This window comes from Zalophus californianus, chromosome 15, assembly GCF_009762305.2.
Source record: "Zalophus californianus isolate mZalCal1 chromosome 15, mZalCal1.pri.v2, whole genome shotgun sequence".
In the NCBI taxonomy this organism is placed as follows: domain Eukaryota; kingdom Metazoa; phylum Chordata; class Mammalia; order Carnivora; family Otariidae; genus Zalophus; species Zalophus californianus.
The window spans coordinates 29515876-29535795 of NC_045609.1; the positions used below are offsets into that span (position 1 = coordinate 29515876).

Below are 19920 nucleotides of genomic sequence, written 5' to 3' on the forward strand. Positions count from 1 at the left end.
CTGGTAACCACTATCTTTCTGTCTCTATACATCTGACTGTTCTAGATACCTCACATAAGAACAGTCCTATGATATATTGTCCTTTTGTGTCTGGCTCTTTTGACTTAGCATAATATTTGCAAGGTTCAACCATGTTGTACCATGTATCAAAATTTTATGCCTTTTTATGGCTAATTTTCAATTACACGCACATATCACATTTTTTTATCCATTCATCTGTTGATGGGACACTCGAGTTGTTCACACCTTTTGACTACTGTGAATCGACAAACTTCTGATGAAACTAAATCGTAGCAAAATAACTAATTTTAAAATTCCATTTCCTTTCCCATTTGAAAGCAAATGATCTCAAGGTACAGTTTCAAGGGTAAAAAAATGCACCCCTAAGTGACTAAACTTTACAAACAGAAATACATGATTCCTTACAATATTCGTGCTGCTTTAAATTACAAAATCTCTTTGTTATGTTATTAACAGTGCTCTTCATGGAAGAAACTAATATAATAAAATACCAACATGCCACTAAGTACACAAGAACAGTATTACTAAAATAAATGCATGTTCTAAACCTAAGAGTGACTGGAAGAAAATGAAGGCATATACTAAATACAAAATGAAACAAAAACAAGAAAAAATAGTATCATCTGCTGACCTTTGCTAAATAAAAGCATAACTGAGAATAGCCTTTTTCGTTACCAAAAAAATAAAAAAATCTTCAAGGTCATTGATAAAAAGTTATGGACCTTTTCAAATATCAACCTTCAAAGTATGCTCATCACTGAATAAAATCTTGACAGACCCTAGTCCTCACAATTCAAAGAAAAATCCCTAAGGATATCAGACACAATAAAATGAAGAAGAAGAAAATTCTGAGGAACAGTTTAGAATGATAAAGGAAACATTTTTAAAAGCATATTTTATCTTTTTTTAAAAAAGATTTTATTTATTTGAAAGAGAGCGAGAGAGCACGAGTGGGGTGGGGGCAGAGAGAGAAGCAGGCTCTCTGCTGAGCAGGGAGCCTGATGCAAGGCTCAGTCCTGGGACTCCAGGATCATGATCTGAGCCGCAAGGCAGACACTTAACCGACTGAGTCACCCAGGCGCCCCAAAAAGCATATTTTAGTTGCAGCATGTTAAAAAAGTAAATGAGAAAACAGCATTCAAATATTTCAAACTCTTCAGTAAATTAATACCAATGAAAAAATAACCAGATCTACTGAAAAAATACTAGAAAATAAAAATAAATCACAGATGTGGCTAAAGCAGTAGGCATGTAAAAGCAAATTTAAAAAATTTAATACTTTAAATAGGTAATATATTCATCTGATTCAAATTTCAAAAAGAAAGAAACTGTCATGTATTTTAAAGTCCTGTATACACCCAAGTAAACTGAAAGCAGGGTCTTCAAGAGATATCTGTACACCCATGTTTACATGACTCACAACAGTCACAAAAGGTGGAAACAATCCAAGTGTCCACCAACAGGTGAGCAGATAAAATGTATATATGTACAATAAAATGTTATTCAGCCTTAAAAAGGAAGGAAATCCTAACACATGCTACAACATGGATAAACCTTAAGGCCATTATGCTAAATTTATGAAGTCAGTCAGTCACAAAAAGACAAATACTGTATGATTCCACTTACATGAGTACCCAGAGCCAAGTCAAATACATAGAGACCAAATGTAGAATGGTGTTTGCCAGCCGTGGGAGGAGTGAATGCAGAGTTGCTGTTTAATGAATACAGAGTTCTAGTTTTGTAAGATGAAAAGAGTTCTGGAGACTGGTTGTGCAACAATGGGAATGTACTGAACACTACCGAATTGTACACCTTAAATGGTTAAGTTCATAAATTTTATGTTATGTGTATTTCACACAAAACAAAAATACTCCTGCCCACTGGCATTGAGCCACCACCCAGTTCCCATACGCTCAGCCCTCTGAAACCATTTTTCTACTTTATCATGAGTTTCCTTATGCATAAATAAGCAAGTATAAACAAACTAAGCAAATGTATACACTATTCTGTATCTTGGTATTTTCATTAAACAACTTATTTTGGAATTATTTCATTTCAAACACAGAAAACTTCATCATTTAAGAGCAACATTTCAACAACTTTAATGTGTGTAGCAAAGCTTTAATATAATAAAACTTACCAGTATCTGGTGGACACTGCCCATTATAAGGGAACCAATTTCCTTTCACAGTGAAAGGACTTTTCCTGTTGCTTGTTGAACCAGTTCCTAGCTGCCCATTACCACCAAGTCCAAAAGAATAAATTCGTCCTGATGAAGGAACAAAAGCAGAAGTGTGCTGCCTAGAGTAAAATGATAGAAAATCTCAGACTCTGTTACCTTCCAAACAATTTACATTTAGAAAAGCACACAAATATTAACTGATAATTTGTCTTCAAAAATACATTAACAGAACTATTACAGTTCTAAAATGTTCTGTACAAATTAGTTATTAAAAGTCTTACTCTAAAAGAAGATAGCAGGAGGGGAAGAATGAAGGGGAGTAAGTCAAAGGAGACGAACCATGGAGAGACGATGGACTCTGAAAAACAAACAGAGGGTTCTAGAGGGGAGGGGGGTGGGGGGATGGGTTAGCCTGGTGATGGGTATTAAAGAGGGCACGTTCTGCATGGAGCACTGGATGTTATACACAAACAATGAATCATGGAACACTACATCAAAAACTAATGATGTAATGTATGGTGATTAACATAACAATAAAAATTTAAAGGTTAAAAAAAAAAGTCTTACTCTACACTGAATGAATTCTCTACCCAGAAAATTTCCACAAATGTCCAAATTTAGAAAGGCCCAGACCTATAGTGGAATCCCTTATAAGAGATGATTCAGCACAAGAGGTAGCATCTAACTATACTGTCCAAGTTCCCTTCCCTTCCCTGTAACATTCTAGCCTAAAGGATCTATGACAACCCACCTTTGGACACCAATCAAAAGTTTTACAGTAAGAACTGGGCAAGTAATCCAGGACCAATCAGAAGATTGAGGGGGGTGTGTGTGTGTATGTGTGTATAATAAAACAATGCATAAATATATAAAATGAAACAACGTATCCTTTCTTCTAAAGAAACTGATCCTTATATCTATGTACCCAGACTCCTTTGGAGGTAGCAGAGTGGAAGCAAATCTAAGAAACTGCAGAACTGAAGCTGAAAAAACCCACTAATCAGTGAACCTATGCAACTCCCTCTGATGTTTCACCACTGTATTTTTAAGAACCTTATATGTTTGGGTTGAAGATGATTATCCAGCTCAGGCCTTGTGTTCCTCAATCTCAGGTTTTATGGCTTCAATCAAGTCCGGCAAATTCTTAAGTGTTATTTCTATAAATACTGTCTCTCTCACATTTATTCAATTATTTTCTCCTTGACAGTATTATACAAATGTTGCAACTTCCCAATATATCCTACCTACCCAATATATCCTACCTGTGTTTTAATCTCTCTTTTATATCTGTGCCCCTTTGTGGGTAACTTCCCTCGATCTGTTTTTCAAATCATACTTTTCTTTTTAGCAGTGTGTCTAACCTGCTGTTTTAATTACCCACTTTATTTTAAATTTTAATGATGAAATTTTTATCCCATTTCTAGAAGTTTTTTTTACCCCAAATCTGCCACCCTGTTTTTCATTTAAAACCCATTTTACATTGTGAAATTTAATACATACACACCAACCCAGGGTGACTTTGACAAGCCCCAAACCCACCTTACAGTAGTCCTGTGGTTACAGATTCTCAGAGGAGATTCAAACTCAAAACTAGACCAAGGACAGAAAAGTCTCCTTATGCTAGCAAGGGAATATTTCATGGTGAACCCTTTCCATGATGTGGTTTTATTGAGAGGAGATGGTTTCTCAGGCCTCACTAATGCTTCTATCAGTTCTCAGGTCTCATCTCCTCTCCTAAACTCCTTTGCCCTCTATGGTATACTGTTTATCAAAAGAGCCAAAATTATTCCTCTCTCTATACCCATTATGCTTACAATAGGACTTCTGCAGCTGTTTCCATCAAGATGGGGAATCTACTGGGGCACCTGGGTGGCTCAGTCGGCTAAGTGTCTGCTTTCAGCTCAGGTCATGATCCCAGGGTCCTGGGATGGAGCCCCCTGAGCGGGGACCCTGCTTCTCCCTCTCCCTCTGCCTGCTGCTTCCCACCGCGCCCCCCCCCCGCCCGCCCGTGCTCTATCAAATAAATAAATAAAATCTTAAAAAAAAAAAAAAGATGGGGAATCTATTTCTCCATGTCTTAAACCTGGGCTCTAACCTGTGGCTTGCTTTGAATACAGAATGCAGCAGAAATAACAGTGTATCTGATCTGACATTATGCCTTACAAGTGGCTTTGCATTCTTTCCCTCTCTCTCTTTAGAACTCTGTTCTACTAGCTTGAGACCAATCCAAAATTAGCGTGTAAAGGATGACAAATAACCTGGAGCAGAGACAAGCTGTCCCAGCTATGACCATGACAAACGACCCAGCCCCTAGCCAGATAATCAGCTGATGAACTGAGTCCAGCTAAGATGAGAACTGCCCAGCTAAGCCTAGCCCAAATTACCGAATCAAAGAACTATCAGCAAAATAAAAAAAAAAAAACAACCTGTTTAAGCCACTAAGTTTCAGGGTGGTTTGATTAGCAATATAGGCTAATTAATATATTACCTACACAGGCAAATTCTTTCAGGGCACCTCCAAAGTCCGTTCAGACAGACACCAATAGCTTTCAGATTTCTTTGTTTTTGCCCTGCGGCATTCCCTTTAGTTTCTGGCAAACTAACCTGTTATTTAAAAAGGTGTTTTGAATCAAAGTGTTTTCAAGTTATCTAGTCTGCCATATTACTGAAAATCTAAGTAAAATCTAAGAACCATTTTACCTTTGAGCCAAGGGAAATCAGAATTTTTTAACCAAGGAAACTCTTTTAACAAATGAAATGTTAAATGGAATCCTAGCATATAAAACAGAAAAACTGCTATGCTTGAAGAAGGGGTTAACATTGCCCAGTCTGCCTCCTTCAGGAAGCAACCACTGTGATATCTCGAAAGAACATACAGCTTAAAAATTATTGCAATACTAGTTCACTAAACTCCTCCTCAAAATGGTATACCAAAGGAGTGGTTCTTAAACCTTGCTGCATATTGGAATCACCTAGGGGTTAACCTAGGCAATAATATACATTTTTAAAAATATTTTATTTATTTTTTTGACAGAGAGAGAGACACAGCGAGAGAGGGAACACAAGCAGAGGGAGTGGGAGAGAGAAAAGCAGGCTTCCCGCTGAGCAGGGAGCCCGATGCGGGGCTTGATCCAGGACCCTGGGATCATGACCTGAGCAGAAGGCAGATGCTTAATGACTGAGCCACCCAGCTGCCCCAATAATATACCTTTCTAAAAGCTCTCCAGAAGATAAACAGCATGAAGTCAGAGTTAAGAGCCACTAAATAAACAACCATCCTAAGTCCTAGATTTGATATAATACCTCAAAAACACTATGATATTATACCACTAGAATTTGAACCTTTTACTTTTGGATCATCACCTTGAAGGATTCACATTTCTGGTGTTCCTCAGCTGCTTCCTTTGGGAGGCTTTCGGCAATTATTCCATAAGGAAGTTAATAGATCTTATTGTACTGACTACCTGGAAGTAAAACTGGCCAAGATACCATTTATCTACCTACATTCCCTTTACAGATAAATCCTTACATCTTAATCAATATATAACTGAAAATTTTTCCCCAATACAATAGTTGAATAAATTAATTAAATTAATAAAAAGAACTGAGCTCATAAAGCTAAGAATAACTATCCCAATCATTCTACTTGTTAAGGATTACAAAATTAGGTAACATTAAATCACCTGTGATATTTCACAAGGGACTGATGAAGTATTTCACCTGAAAAAAGTTATTTTAAAATATTGCTTTTTAGGGGCACCTGGTTAAACACAGTCAGTTGAGTATTGAGGTCATGATCTCAAGGTTGTGAGACTGAGCCCCGCGTTGGGCTACACACTCAGCAAGGAGTCTGCCGGGGATTCTCTCCCTCTGCCCCTCCCCACCACGTGCATGCACAAGCTCTCTCTCTCTCTCTCTCAAATAAATAAATCTTTAAAAAGTAAATAAATAAAATATTGCTTTATAGTCTTTTAATGAATTATGCATGAAGTAGATAAACAAGAAAAGATAAACTCTCTAAATTTTGGGAACATATATTCATGTATAACTTTAACAGTATAAACAAAATTACAATAGAAGCACCCCTGGCTCATATATACGATGAGCTTTCATTTACTTTTTACGATAAATTCTAGTCCATATATGGGAAAAGGAAGGGAAAGCTTTTGTCAAATCACTCCCATAATTTTTCAAATACATGGTCAAGCACACAAAACTGGCATACAAAGAAACAGGGCACCATGAACACAATTTAGCAGAAAAAAAGAAATAGAAATAGATCCTAAAGATTTCAGATATTGGAATTATCAAACACAAGAGTGTAGAACAACTATGTTCAATAGTTTTTTAGTGTCCAAGAAATAAAAGCCAAGCGTGAAAAAAAATTTTTTTTTTTAAAGATTTTATTTATTCATGAGAGACAGAGAGAGAGAGGCAGAGGGAGAAGCAGGCTCCCAAGGAGCAGAGAGCCCGATGCGGGACCCGATCCCAGGACTCTAGGATCCTGACCTGAGCTGAAGGCAGACGCTTAACCATCTGAGCCACCCAGGCGCCCATCAAGCGTGAAAACTGACAGACAACTGGAAACACTAAAGAAAAAAAATGTCAGATTTTAAAAAGAACCAGTCAGAAAGACGAGTACTAAGAAGTCAAAATAACTAAAATCAAGGTCTTGAAGGATAGGTTTAATGAAATACTGATATAGCATAAGAATAGGCTAAAATACAAATCATAAAAACAATCAAGAAAGCACCAAAGAGGGTCAAAAATGTAGAAAATGAAGAATAAGGCTACAAGGCAGAGGGAGAAGATTCAATACACATCCAGAGTCCCATGAAGAAAGGAGAAGCTATATCTAAAGAGATAATAGCTTAGAATCCCCTATAACTGATCAAAGATATTATTCCACAGATTCAAGAAGCCCATGAGAGAATGAGGAAATCATACTTCGACAAATGAAATCAAAACTGGAGAAAGATAAAAAAGAAACACATTACCTTCAAAAGAGCAACATACTGATTAATAGCTGGCTTCTTCACAACAACCAAAGCCAAAAGACAACAGAATATTATCTTCATAGAACTGAAAGTAATTATACCAAGCTAGAATTCTATAACCGAATATCATTTAAGAATGAAGGTAAAATAAAACATTTTTTAGATACATAAGAGTCTGTAGATCTACTCAAAGAAAATTCCAAAGGGTGTTCAGACAAAAGGAATTAGAAAATATGAAGAGTGGAAAAAAAAAAAAAGGTAGTAAATATACAGGTATTTCTAAATGTACCTTGACTATATGAAGCAATGTTTTTGTGAAGTTTAATACATATAGAGAATGAAAAGATGGGAAAGGTAAATGGAAGTCCTTATATTGCCCAGAAAAAGAGAAAGGTATTTATTAATATAAATTAAGGATATATGTTATTTCTGTTTATGTTTAATGTAACAACTAAAAAGGAAGGTATAGTTTCCAAACAAGTAAAGGGAATTAAACTAACTTAAAAAATTATCAATCTAAAGAAAAGCAAAACAGAAAAGAAAAAAAATGAAACATTAAAAATAGAGGGCAAAAACAGTACAAATATTACGGCAGGTTTAAGTGCAAACATATCAGTAATTATAAAACAAACAGAATGGTCCACTTAAAAAACAAAATTGCCAAAGTGGATTTTTTTTTTTAATTCAAGTATAATTAACATACAGTGTTACAGTAGTTTCAGGTGTAAAATATAATGATTCAATAATTCTTATTTTTTTAAAGTTTATGTTTTTTAAAATTATAATTCCTGTATGGTTAACATACAGTGTTATATTAGTTTCAGGTGTACAATATAGTGATTCAAGAACTGTACACATTACTCATTGCTTATCATGATAAATGTACTCTTAATCCTCCTCACTTATTTCACCATTCCCCCACTCACCCTCCCTCTGGCAATCACCAGTTTGTTCTCTATATTTCAGTCTGCTTTTTTGTTTTTTTCTTCCCTTTGTTCATTTGTTTTGTTTCTTAACATATGAGTGAAATCATAAGGTATTTGTCTTTCTCTATTTCACTTAGCATTATACCCTCTAGATCCATCCATGTTGCAAATGGCAAATTTGCCAGACTACATTTTTAAAGATCCAACTTAATACTGTTTACATGATATTCATCTAGAATGTGCAGGAAGACAAAGTAAAAGAATATGTATGAACAAATATGTAAAGAATGAATATAACAGACAAAATAGGAAAAATATATTAGCAGATATAGCTCTATTAACATCAGATAAAAGAGACTTTAAAAAATCAAAAGTATTGGGGTGCCTGGGTGGCTTAGTCAGTTAAGCATCCAAATCCTGATCTCAGCTCAGGTCTTGATCTCAGGGTCATGAGTTCAAGCCCTGTACTGGGCTCCACACTGGGCATGGAACCGACTTTAAAAAAAAATTTTTTTAATATATACATATATTTTACTAGAGGTTTAGAGGTCGATAATGAAAAGTTCAATTCACCAAGGAGAGATAAAACTGGAATTTTATGCACTCAAGAATCAAGATAGCCTCAAAATAAAAAATTGTTAGATCTACAAGAAGAAACTGAAAATAATCAGTGTGAGACAGTATAATATTTATTGTTAACTGATTAAAAATGATCAAGCAAAACAAACAACAACAACAAAAAAACACCATATAGAAGATCTGAACATTGTTAGAAAAATTTTACATACTGGGCATATACAGAACACTGCATCCCACCACTGAATGAAGACCGAAAGGTATGAAATGAAAAATTGATAAATTTTCCAGAGGTTTCTCTGGAAAACACAGGTTTTAAAAAAGAAATCAGGAAAGAAAGGATAATTTACCAACTTCAAAAAAGAAAAAAAAAAGGAGATCACTACAGAGCCTACAAACATTAAAAAAAAAAAAAACCTTAAGATCTGTGCATCTGTGGTATACTGAAATAGTAATCCCATTTCTTTACTATCCTGTAGTATTAAATATACACAGTCCTGTTACAGCCTGATGGGAGATAAGCAGCATGTATTCCCCTACCTTAACCTTAGGTTTGGCCATGTAATTGTAATTTGCTTTGGTCAATAGGAATTTAGTAAATGTGATACAATCAGAAGCTTGAGATGTACATGTACAGGTGTTATTCCCAAGAGAATAAAATACCCAAAGGTAGCCACTGTCACTCTGGCCTGAAATGAGACAAGTAACAAAGCCACCCCTCTTAGCCACAGACTGAGCAAAGTCTCCCTTAATGGACATGCATCTTGAACCAGCTGCAATGTGCAGCAAAAATAAGAGCCGCTCCAGCTAACCCATGGCCCAAAGAAGAACTGTCTCAGAACGATCCACAGAGTAAGAGACAAACATTTCTTAATATAGGTCACTGGCATAATTGTTTGCACAGAGCAACAGGCCAATACAGACATTGGAAACTTTACATTAATATGTTTAAAATTTAAGCAAAAATGGAAAAATTTAACTTACAAATAACTGACTCAAGAAAAAATTTAAAAGCTGCCTTATAAAGAAACTGAAGAATGTTTTTTAAAATTCCAAAAAATAAAATACCAGGCGCAGATGGCTTTAAATGACAAGGTCTACTAACTTCCAAAGTGGTTCTATTTCAAATAAACAGAAAACAAGGGGACAATCCTCAATATATATTATTAGACTAGCATAACCTTAGTAATAAAATCTGGCTAAAAGAATAAGAACAGAAAATTATAAACCAAGTTCAGCAATAAACATAAAAACAATATTTTAAAAATACTGGCAAACCAAATGCAGCACTATATAAAATGATAACATGATGACTAAATTGGAGTTACTACATAAAAATAAAGCTGTTTTTAGTTAGTAAAATCCATTTATAGAATTCACCACATTAACAGATTAAAGGGGAAAAATCATAAATTATCTCAATAGATTCAGAAAGATCAACATTAAAAACTTAACATCCATTCATTTAAAAAAAAATCCCTCTAAACTAGGAAAAAAAAAAAGAGAAATTCCTTAATCTGATATAGGTATCTACAAAAAATGTATGGCAAACATGATACTGAATTGTGAAATACTGAAAGCTTTCCCACAGAGAGAATGCAGAACAAGGATGTCTGGATGTCTTGATCTTTCAGCACTTTTTTTTTTTTTGAGAGCAAGAGAGCACAAGGTCAGGGAAGGATCCTAAGCACAGAGGCCCTTGCAGGGCTAGATCTCACAACCCTGAGATCATGACCTGAGCTAGAATCAAGAGTCAGATGCCTAACAACTGAGCCACCCAGGTGCCCCGAACTTCAGCACTTCTAGTGAACATTATCCTAGTGTCCCAGCCAGGACATTAGTAATGGCAAGAAATAGGTTAAGCATAAGTATTATAAATGAAGAAACAAACTAAATTGATTCACAGATAATATGGTTATTAATAAGAGTCTACCAAAGTGGTTGGATTTAAAATTAATATATAAACGTCAACTATTTCTACATGCCAAAGATACCTTTGAAAGTAGAACTTATAATAGTACTATAAAGAAGTCTCTAGCAATAAAATTACCAAAAGATATACAAGACCTTTATGATGAAAAATCTTAAACATTTAATTAGAAGACATAAAATAAGTTTGGAAATTGATTAGAAAGGCCAAAATTATAAAGACGTTTCGACATATTAATCTAGAGATTCAAAACATTACTAATCAAAATCCCCCCCAAAATTTTTTTGGAGAACCCTGACAGGCTGATATTAAAATTTCCATGAAAGTAAAAGGCCAGAAATAGCCCAAGCATTTTTTTTAAAGATTTTATTTGAGAAAGCGCACACATGCGCACGTGGAGGGGGGGACAAGGGAGAGGGAGAAGCAGACTCCCCACTGAACAGAGAGCCCACCTCAGGGCTCGATCCCAGGACCCTGAGATCATGACTTGAGCTGAAAATAGATGCTTAACTGACTGAGCTACCCAGGTGCCTCCAACCCAAGCATTCTTGATGGATATGACAAAAAGGACCTGCTTTATTCCAAACAGCAGAATTACAGTGTCATAAAATTTATATAGTGTGAAAGGGGCACAGGGATACAGGTATTGAAGGAGTAAGATGAAGATCACAGAAACAGCTCCATGCATATATGGGCTTACAAAGAAATTGGGATGTGTGGCCTATTTAAAGGAAAACAAAATTAAACAACATGGGTAAACAAAACGATACAGCCACTTTAGAAGGCAGTCTGGTGGTTTCTTACAAAACTAAACATACTATTACAATAAGATCTACAAATCATGCACACTACCATCAGATAAAATAGGTTTTAAATCAAAAAAGGTTACAAGAGACAAAGGACATTGTGTTTTAACAAAAGGTTCAGTACAGCAAAAAGGTAACAATTAAAACATTTACACATCTAATAAAAGACCATCAAAATATATGAAGCAAAAACTGAAAGAATTGAAGGAAGAAATTATTCTACAATAAATGGTTGGAGACTTTAATAACCCCGCTCTCAATAATAAATAGAAAAACCACACAGATGATAAGTAAGGAAACAGACGACTTGAACAACACAATTAGGTCAACTAGATCTAACAGGACACACACGCTACCCAACAACAACATACACATTCTTCTCAAATGTACACGGAACACTGTCCACATTAGATCCTATGTTAGGCCAGAAAGTAAGTCTCAATAGATTTTAAAAGATAGACACCATACAAAGTATCTTCTCCAACCACAATGGGATGATGTTAGAACTCGGTAACATAAGGAAATTAGAAAATTCACAATCTGTGGAAATTCAGTAACATGAATCAGAAATCATAAGAGAAATTAGAAAGACTTAAGAGATAAATGAAAATGAAAACACAACATTCAAAACAAAAGATGCAGGGAAAGCAGTACTAGGGGGAAATTTACATTAAAAAACAAGAAAGATGTTGGGGTGCCTGGTGGCTAAGTCAGTTAAGCTTCCGACTCTTGATCTCAGCTTACGTCTTGATCTCAGGGTTGTGAGTTCAAGCCCCGAACTGGGCTCCATGCTGGCCATGGAGCCTACCTAAACACAAAAACAAAAAACCAAAACAAAACAAAAAAACAGAAGAGAGATCTCATGTGAACCCAACTTGACAACCTAAGGACCTTAAAAAATAACAAAAACTAAACACAAAACTTGCAGAAAAAGGAAGTAATAAAGAAGAGAGCTGAGATAAATGAAATAGAGAATAGAAAAATAGCAAAAGTCTATGGAACTAAAAGTTGGTTTTACAAAGATCAACAAAATTGACAAAACTTTAGCTAACTTGACCAAGAAAAAAGAACTTATTAAATCAGAATAAAAGGGGGGCTATTACTACTAATGCTGTCAAAATAAAAAGGATCATAAGAGAGTGCTATAAACAGTTATTTGCCAACAAATTAGATGATTTAGATGAAACAGACAAAATCCTAGAAATACAAAACCTACTAATACTAAATCACGAAAAAATGGGAAACTAAAACAGATCTATAAATAGTAAAACTGAATCAATAATCAAAAATCTCCCAACAAAGAAAAGCCCTACACCAAATGGCTTCATTAGTGACTTCTACCTGACATTTAAAGAACTAAAACCAATCCTATTCACACTTTTCCAAAAAACCTGAAGAGTGCAACTTTCTAATTCATTCTATGAGGCCAGCATTGTCCTGATATCAAAGTCAGACAAGGACACTACAAGAAAACTACAGACTATTATCCCTTATTGAGTACTGATGCAAAAATTCTCAATAGAGTATTAGCAAACAGAATTCAGTAGTAATAATGAAAAAACTACACAGCATAGCCAAATGGGATGCAGGGATGGTTCAGCATACACAAATTCATCAGTGTAATTTACAGCATTAAGACAATGAAGAAAAAAACCCACATCATCATCTCAACTGATGCAGGAAAAAAAATCAACAAAACTCAACACCCTTTTATGATAAAAAAAACTAAAAACTAAGAATAGAAGAAAATTATCTCAACATAATAAAAACCAGATACAAAAACCCACAACAAACATCATACTCAATGGTAAAGGACTAAAAGCTTTTCCTCTAAGATGAGGAACGAGGCAAGGATGCCTACTTTGAATACTTCTATTAAACACAGTACTGGAAGTTTGAGCAAGAAAAAGAAATAGAAGGCACCTAAATTGAAAAGGAGGAAGTAAAATTATCTGTGTACAAAATCACCAAAGCGCAGAAGGATACAAAAATCAACATGCAAAAATGAGTTCCATTTCTATACACTAATAATTAACAATCCAAAAAGAAATTTAAAAGATAATGAAAACTACAGAAAAATTACTGAAACAAATTAAAGACATAAAGGAAAAGATATCTCCTATTCATGGCTTGGAAGACTTAATATTGTTAAGATGTCAATACTTCCCAAAGTGATCTACAGATTCAATTCAATCTGTCTCAAATCATGGAAATGCAAATTCAAATCATGATTAAGTAACACTATATACCCAAGAGATTAGCAAAAATTTCAGTCTGACAATACTAAATAGGGACAAGGACACAGAGTGTCAGGAATTCTCATGCAATATTAACGGGCATGTAAATTGGTATAATCATTCTGGTAAATAGAGTGACATTAACCCGCAAAATTTCAAGGTAAGTATCCTCTATGACCCAGCAATCCCATTTCAGGCATATATTTAGAAATATGAAGGTTTATTTATATCATATAATAAATGTTCAAAGCAACATTTTTTTGTAATTGCCAAAAACTGGAAGTACCCAAATACCTGTAAGTAATAGAATGAGTAAATAATTATATATGCATATAACTGAATAAAACACAGCAATGAGATCTAATGATGAAGAACCACAGCTTCACACATACAGATAATCAATCATACAAGTAACATGTTAAAAAAGAGAAGTCACCAAAGACTACCTACAGTGTGATTTCAAGTATTTGAAGTTAAAAGTTGGCAAAACTGAACCATATTGTATATGGATATCTACTAAGTAGAAAAAATTAAGCTTAGTCAAACAAAGTACACTTTGTTTTTTGACAGTCCACCTAATTTAATCCACCAAAGGTGAAGCTCAATTTCAAAGTTGTGACTCTTCTATTTACTCCCAAGAACTGGGAACCAGTATTCCAATTCAACTTTTACCAATAACTAATTTTATGTGTTAAATAATTAACTGCTCAATTTCCTCATTCTTTAAATTAAAAAAAGGTGGAAAAGAAAAAGAAAAATACGATGATTTGTACTTTCCCTTCAAGTGTGATGCTATATACAATAAATATATTACATATTCATTATTAATATCTTGTCCCAGATAAACTTATTTCAAATAGAGAAAAGTAAAATAATCAGTAGAAAAAACTGTTTCTCCTGTTACTATTACTCCTGAGCAGCAAATTAGGCATTTAGGGAAGAATGTTTTTATCTTAGATTCCTAAACTGCTAAACAATGTTTAAAAAAAAAAAATCCCTATTTCAGCTAGGAACTGCTATCTTCCAGTAATTTGTAAAATGACCAACACAAAGGGAAAAAGGAGAGACACCCTGTACGTTCTCCAGGCCTTTTAGAAAACATGGAATTATTACGTTGGCCACATACATGCAAATCCACAAGAAAGGTTATACTGTAGACATCAAGGGGACCAGCACTATTCAAAAAGCAATGCCCCACCAATGTTACCATGGCAAAATGAAGTCTACAATGTTACCCAGCATGCGGTTGGCACTGCTGTAAATAAACAAGGGCAAGATTCTTTTTGTATAGAAAATTTTTGTGCATGCTGAAAACATTAAGCACTGAGAGACAGATAGAGCTTTCTGAAATATGTAAAGGAAAATGATCAGAAAAAAAGGAAGCCGAAGAAAGAAGTACTTGAATTCAACTGAACTGCCAGCCTGCTCCACCCAGAGAAGAACACTTTGTGAGAACCAATGGAAAGAAGCTTCAGCTGCTGGAACCCACTCCCTATAAATTCATGACTGGGTAGGTGTAAAAAAATAAAAGACCTCTGGACTGTTAAAAAAAAAAAAATTCCTAAATAATTGTGTTATGGAGACTAAGATTCTCTCTTATATAATAGCTTACCTTCCACAAGCAATCTGAGTGACAATGCTTCCCATAAGTTCAAAAACTTTCCTTGGGTTTATTTCATGACTGGTAGAGTTATGACCCAACTGACCATACCCTCCAGCTCCAAAAGTAAACACTCCACCTTCCTAAAAAAAAAAAAAAAAAAAAAAAAGACAAAACCCTTTATCATTAGAAGGCCTGATAAAAGAAAATAATCTTCAAGAAAATAGGTTAATCTTTAATACATGGAGTCAATTTTTCTCTTCTATTGTCTTCACAATTTAACTTAACAACTTAACAAATAGCTGACTTTTCAAGGTAGAATGACTTAAACCTAAGAGAACTGCAGGCTATTTTCAAATATTTTAAAAGTACTTAATTATGTTCTTATCATTATATTGAGCTGAAGCCATCATTAAAGAGATACTAATCATTTTTTGCATTGCCTTTCACGATCATTATAATCAGGATCTTGTTGAATCCCAAGTACATACCTATAAAATATCACAAAACCTAAAAATGGTATCATCTTCAGTTTTCAAACTAGTTATGCTTTTATATAAAGCCACTGCAGAAAGACTGCAATTAAACCAGAGTGCACAAATATTGCTATTTTTAACACACAGTTGCTATAATACACAGTTGACCTTCAAACAATTCAGGGGTTGGGGTGTCAATCCCTTGTGCAGTCAAAAATCCATACACAGCTTTTGCTTCCCCAAAAACTACTAATAGCCTACTTCTGACTGAAAACCTTACTGATAACATAAACAATACCTAACTTAATTTTTTTGGTATTTCTAGGCTACACAGTTTACCTGAGTTTTTTCAAATTGTTGCAAATCTCCAAAAACTTTACCAATGTATTTGTTGAAATAGATCTGTGTATAAGTGGACCCATTCAGTTCAAACCTGTGTTGTTGAAGGGTCGACTATATAGTCTTTTAAAAATTTATGGTAAAAACACACAACTGGATTAGGTTATGTATATAAAAAAGTAATTTGTGATGACAGCTTAACACAAGCACAATTGGTTTTTCAATTCAACTGTTTTTCTTCAGAGTTGTAGCTTTATATACAATTTTATATTCTGCTTTCATCATTGAATAGTGTAAGTATATATATGGCTATGTAAGGAAATTGATTTTTCTTTTTATCATGAAAAATTTCAAACTACATAAAAGTGAAGACATGTATATATAAATATAAATACAAATACACACACACACACCATCAAATAACCATCACTTGGCTTTAACAACCAGCAAAAGTTAAATAACCTTGTTTCATCAATGCCCCTGCCCTTTTCCTTTTTCAGGGTACCTTAAAGCAAACTGTGGACATCAAATCATTTCACCTATAAATGTGTATGTATCTCTAATGGCATATACCTCTCACATACATAAATATGTAACACAGTAATACTATTATCACATTTACAAAATATTAATTTCCTTTTTTGACAGAAATGGCAAAAGTGTTCATTTTTATTTCTTATGGTTTTTGTAACTGGTATCATTTTTTTCCAGTTTTATTTAGGAATGATTGAACTGACAAATAAAACTATATATTTGAAGCATACAATGTGATTTCACATACATATACATTGTGAAATGACTACCACAAAGGAGTTAATTAACACATCCATCATCTCCACTTTTTTTGTATGAATAAGAATGCTTCAGATCTACTCTCCCGGCAAACTTCAGGCATAGAATACAGTATTGTTAACTATAGTCACCACGCTGTACATCTTATAACAGAAAGTTTGTACCTTTGACCAATTTCCCCCCATTTTCCCTACCCCCACCCCAGCCCCTGGCAAACATTCTATTCTCCATTTCTACAAATTTGACTTTCTTTTTTTTAAGATTCCCCATATAAATGACATGATCTTTCTCTAGCTTATTTCACTTAGAATAATGCCCTTCAGGTTCATCCATGTTGTTGGAAATGGAAGTATTTCCCTCTTTTTGTGGCTGAGTATTATGCCTGTGTGTGTGTGTGTGTGTGTGTGTATGTGCACGTGCGTGCATGCACACACGCATATATATGTACACATCACACATTTTCTTTATCCATTCATCTGGTAACGGACACTTAGGTTGTTTCTTGTCTATTGTGAAAAATGCTACAATGAACATGGGAGTGCAGTTATCTCTTCAAGAACCTGTTTTTATTTCCTTCAGGTATATACCCAGAAGTGGAATTTGCTGGGTCATATAATTCCATTTGTAATTTTTTGAGGAACCTCCATATTGTTTTCTATTTGCACAGTTTACATTCCCACCAGCAGTGGGAACAAGGGTTCCCCCTTTCTTCACATCCTCACCAATATTTGTCCTTTGTTTTTTGGGTAACAGTCATCCTAACAGATGTGGGGTGTTCTCTCACTGTGGTTTTGATTTGCATTTCCCTGATGATTGTGAGGTTAACACCAAGCATCTTTTCATGCACCTGTTGGCCATTTGTTATATTCTTTGTTAAAGTACCTATTCAAGGTCCTTTGCCCATTTTTAAACTAGATTGTTTGGTTCTTTTAGCCATTGAGTTATAGGAGTTCCTTTTATATTTTGGATTATTAACTCCTTATCAGATAAATGGTCTGCTAATATTTTCTCATTCCATAGGCTGCCTTTTCATTTCATTGACTGTGTCCTCTGCTGTGCAAAAACTTCTTTCATTTGTAGTTCCACCTATTTATTTTTGCTTTTGTTCCTTGTGCTTTTAGTGTCACACCTAAAAAATGATTAAGACCAGTGTCAAAGGGCTTTTCACCCCATGTTTTCTTCTAGGAGTTTTAGTTTCAGGTCTTAGATTCATGTCTTGAACCCATTTTGAGTTACATTTTGTTAATGGTAAAAATAAGGGTTTAATTTCTTTCTTTTGCATAGAGATACCCAGTTTTTCCAACACCATTTATTGAAGAGACCAAACTTTCCCACTGTGTGTTGTTGGTGCCTTGTCACTGATTAGTTAACTGAATATATGTGGGTTTATTTCTGGGCTATCTATTGTTTGATTGGTCTGTCTGTGTTTATGTCAGTACTATACTGTTTTGATTACTATAGCTTTGTAATATAGTTTGAAATCAGGAGCTTGATGCTCCAGCTTTGCTGTTTTTTCTCAAGATTGCTTTGGCTATTCCTGGTCTTTGTGGTTCCATATGTATTCCAGGATTGTTCTACTTATGTAAAAATGCCACTGGAATTTTGATAGGGGTTCCACTGAATCTGTGGATCACGTTCAGTAGCACAGACATTTTAACAAAATTCTTCTAATCCAAGAACATGCACTATCTTTCCATTTATTTGTGTATTCTTCAATTTCTTTCATTGATGTCTTATACAGTTTTCAGTATACAGGTCTTTCACTCCTTGGTTAAATTTATTCCTCAGTATTTTATTGTTTTTGATGATACTGTAAATGAGACTGCTTTCTTAATTCTCTTTCAGAGTTTGCTCTTAAAGTGTATAGAGATAGTACTAATTTTTTATGTTGACTTTGTATCCTGAAACTTTACTGGTCATTTATTAGTTCAGAGTTTTGGCAGTCTTAAGGGTTTTCTATATATAATATGTCATCTGCAAACAGAGGCAATTTTAGTTTTTCCTTTCTAATTTGGATGTATTTTTATTTCTTCTTCTCTACTAAAATTGCTCTGGCTACAACATTCAATACTATCTTGAATAGAGGTGATGAGGGTGGGCATCTTCATCTTACACTTGATCTTACGGGAAGAACTTTCAGCTTTTCACCGCTGAATATGATGTTAGCTGTGGGCTTGTCATTTATGGCCAATGTTGAGGCATATTCCTCCTATACTTTACTGACAATTTATTTATTTTTTTTTAAAGATTTTTATTTATTTATTGAGAGAGAGAGAGAATGGTAGAGAGAGAGCATGAGAGGGAAGAAGGTCAGAGGGAGAAGCAGACTCCCCACTGAGCAGGGAGCCCGATGCGGGACTCGATCCTGGGACTCCAGGATCGTGACCTGAGCCGAAGGCAGTCGCTTAACCAACTGAGCCACCCAGGCGCCCTGACAATTTTTTTAAATGTTTTATTTATTTATTTGACACAGAGAGAGACAGCAGGAGAGGGAACACAAGCAGGGGGAGTGGGAGAGGGAGAAGCAGGCTTCTCGCTGAGCAGGGAGCCTGACGTGGGGCTTGATCCCAGGACCCTGGGATCATGACCTGAGCTGAAGGCAAACGCTTAATTACTGAGCCACCCAGGCGCCCCACTTTACTGAGGATATTTATCATGAAAGGATGTTGAATTTCACCAAATGCTTTTCCTGCACCTATTAGGATGATCATATGACTTTTAACCTTCATCCTATTAATGTGGTGTTGACTGATTTGCAGATGTTGAACCATTCTTACATCTCAGGGATAAATCTCACTTGATCATGGTATGTGATCATTTCAATGTACTGTTAAATTTGGTTTGCTAGTTTTTTGTTAAGGGGTTTTGTACCTATGCCCATCAGGGATATTGGCCTGTAATTTTACTGTTTTTGTAGTGTCTTTGTGTGATTTTGGTATAAGCATAATGGTGGCCTCATAAAATGCATTTAAAAGTGTTCCCTCCTATTTTTTGAAGAGTTTGAGATGGACTGGCATTATTTATTAAATGGCAGAATT

At 34.9% G+C, this 19920-nt stretch overlaps 1 protein-coding gene across 5 annotated transcripts in view; it reads right to left on the reverse strand.

Annotated features, from left to right (window-relative positions):
• Positions 1-19920, reverse strand: part of HERC4 (HECT and RLD domain containing E3 ubiquitin protein ligase 4) — a 132175-nt gene that overhangs the window by 67971 nt on the left and 44284 nt on the right. For all 5 annotated transcript variants that reach the window (XR_003519386.2, XM_027591197.2, XM_035724145.1 and 2 more), the window contains 2 exons: positions 15288-15418; positions 2162-2322 (listed from right to left, as the gene is read on the reverse strand). Coding sequence is in view for 4 of the 5 variants with exons in the window: in XM_027591197.2 (XP_027446998.1) it covers positions 2162-2322; positions 15288-15418 (292 nt within the window). In the remaining variant the exon portion in view is untranslated. The remainder of the gene's footprint in view (positions 1-2161; positions 2323-15287; positions 15419-19920) is intronic.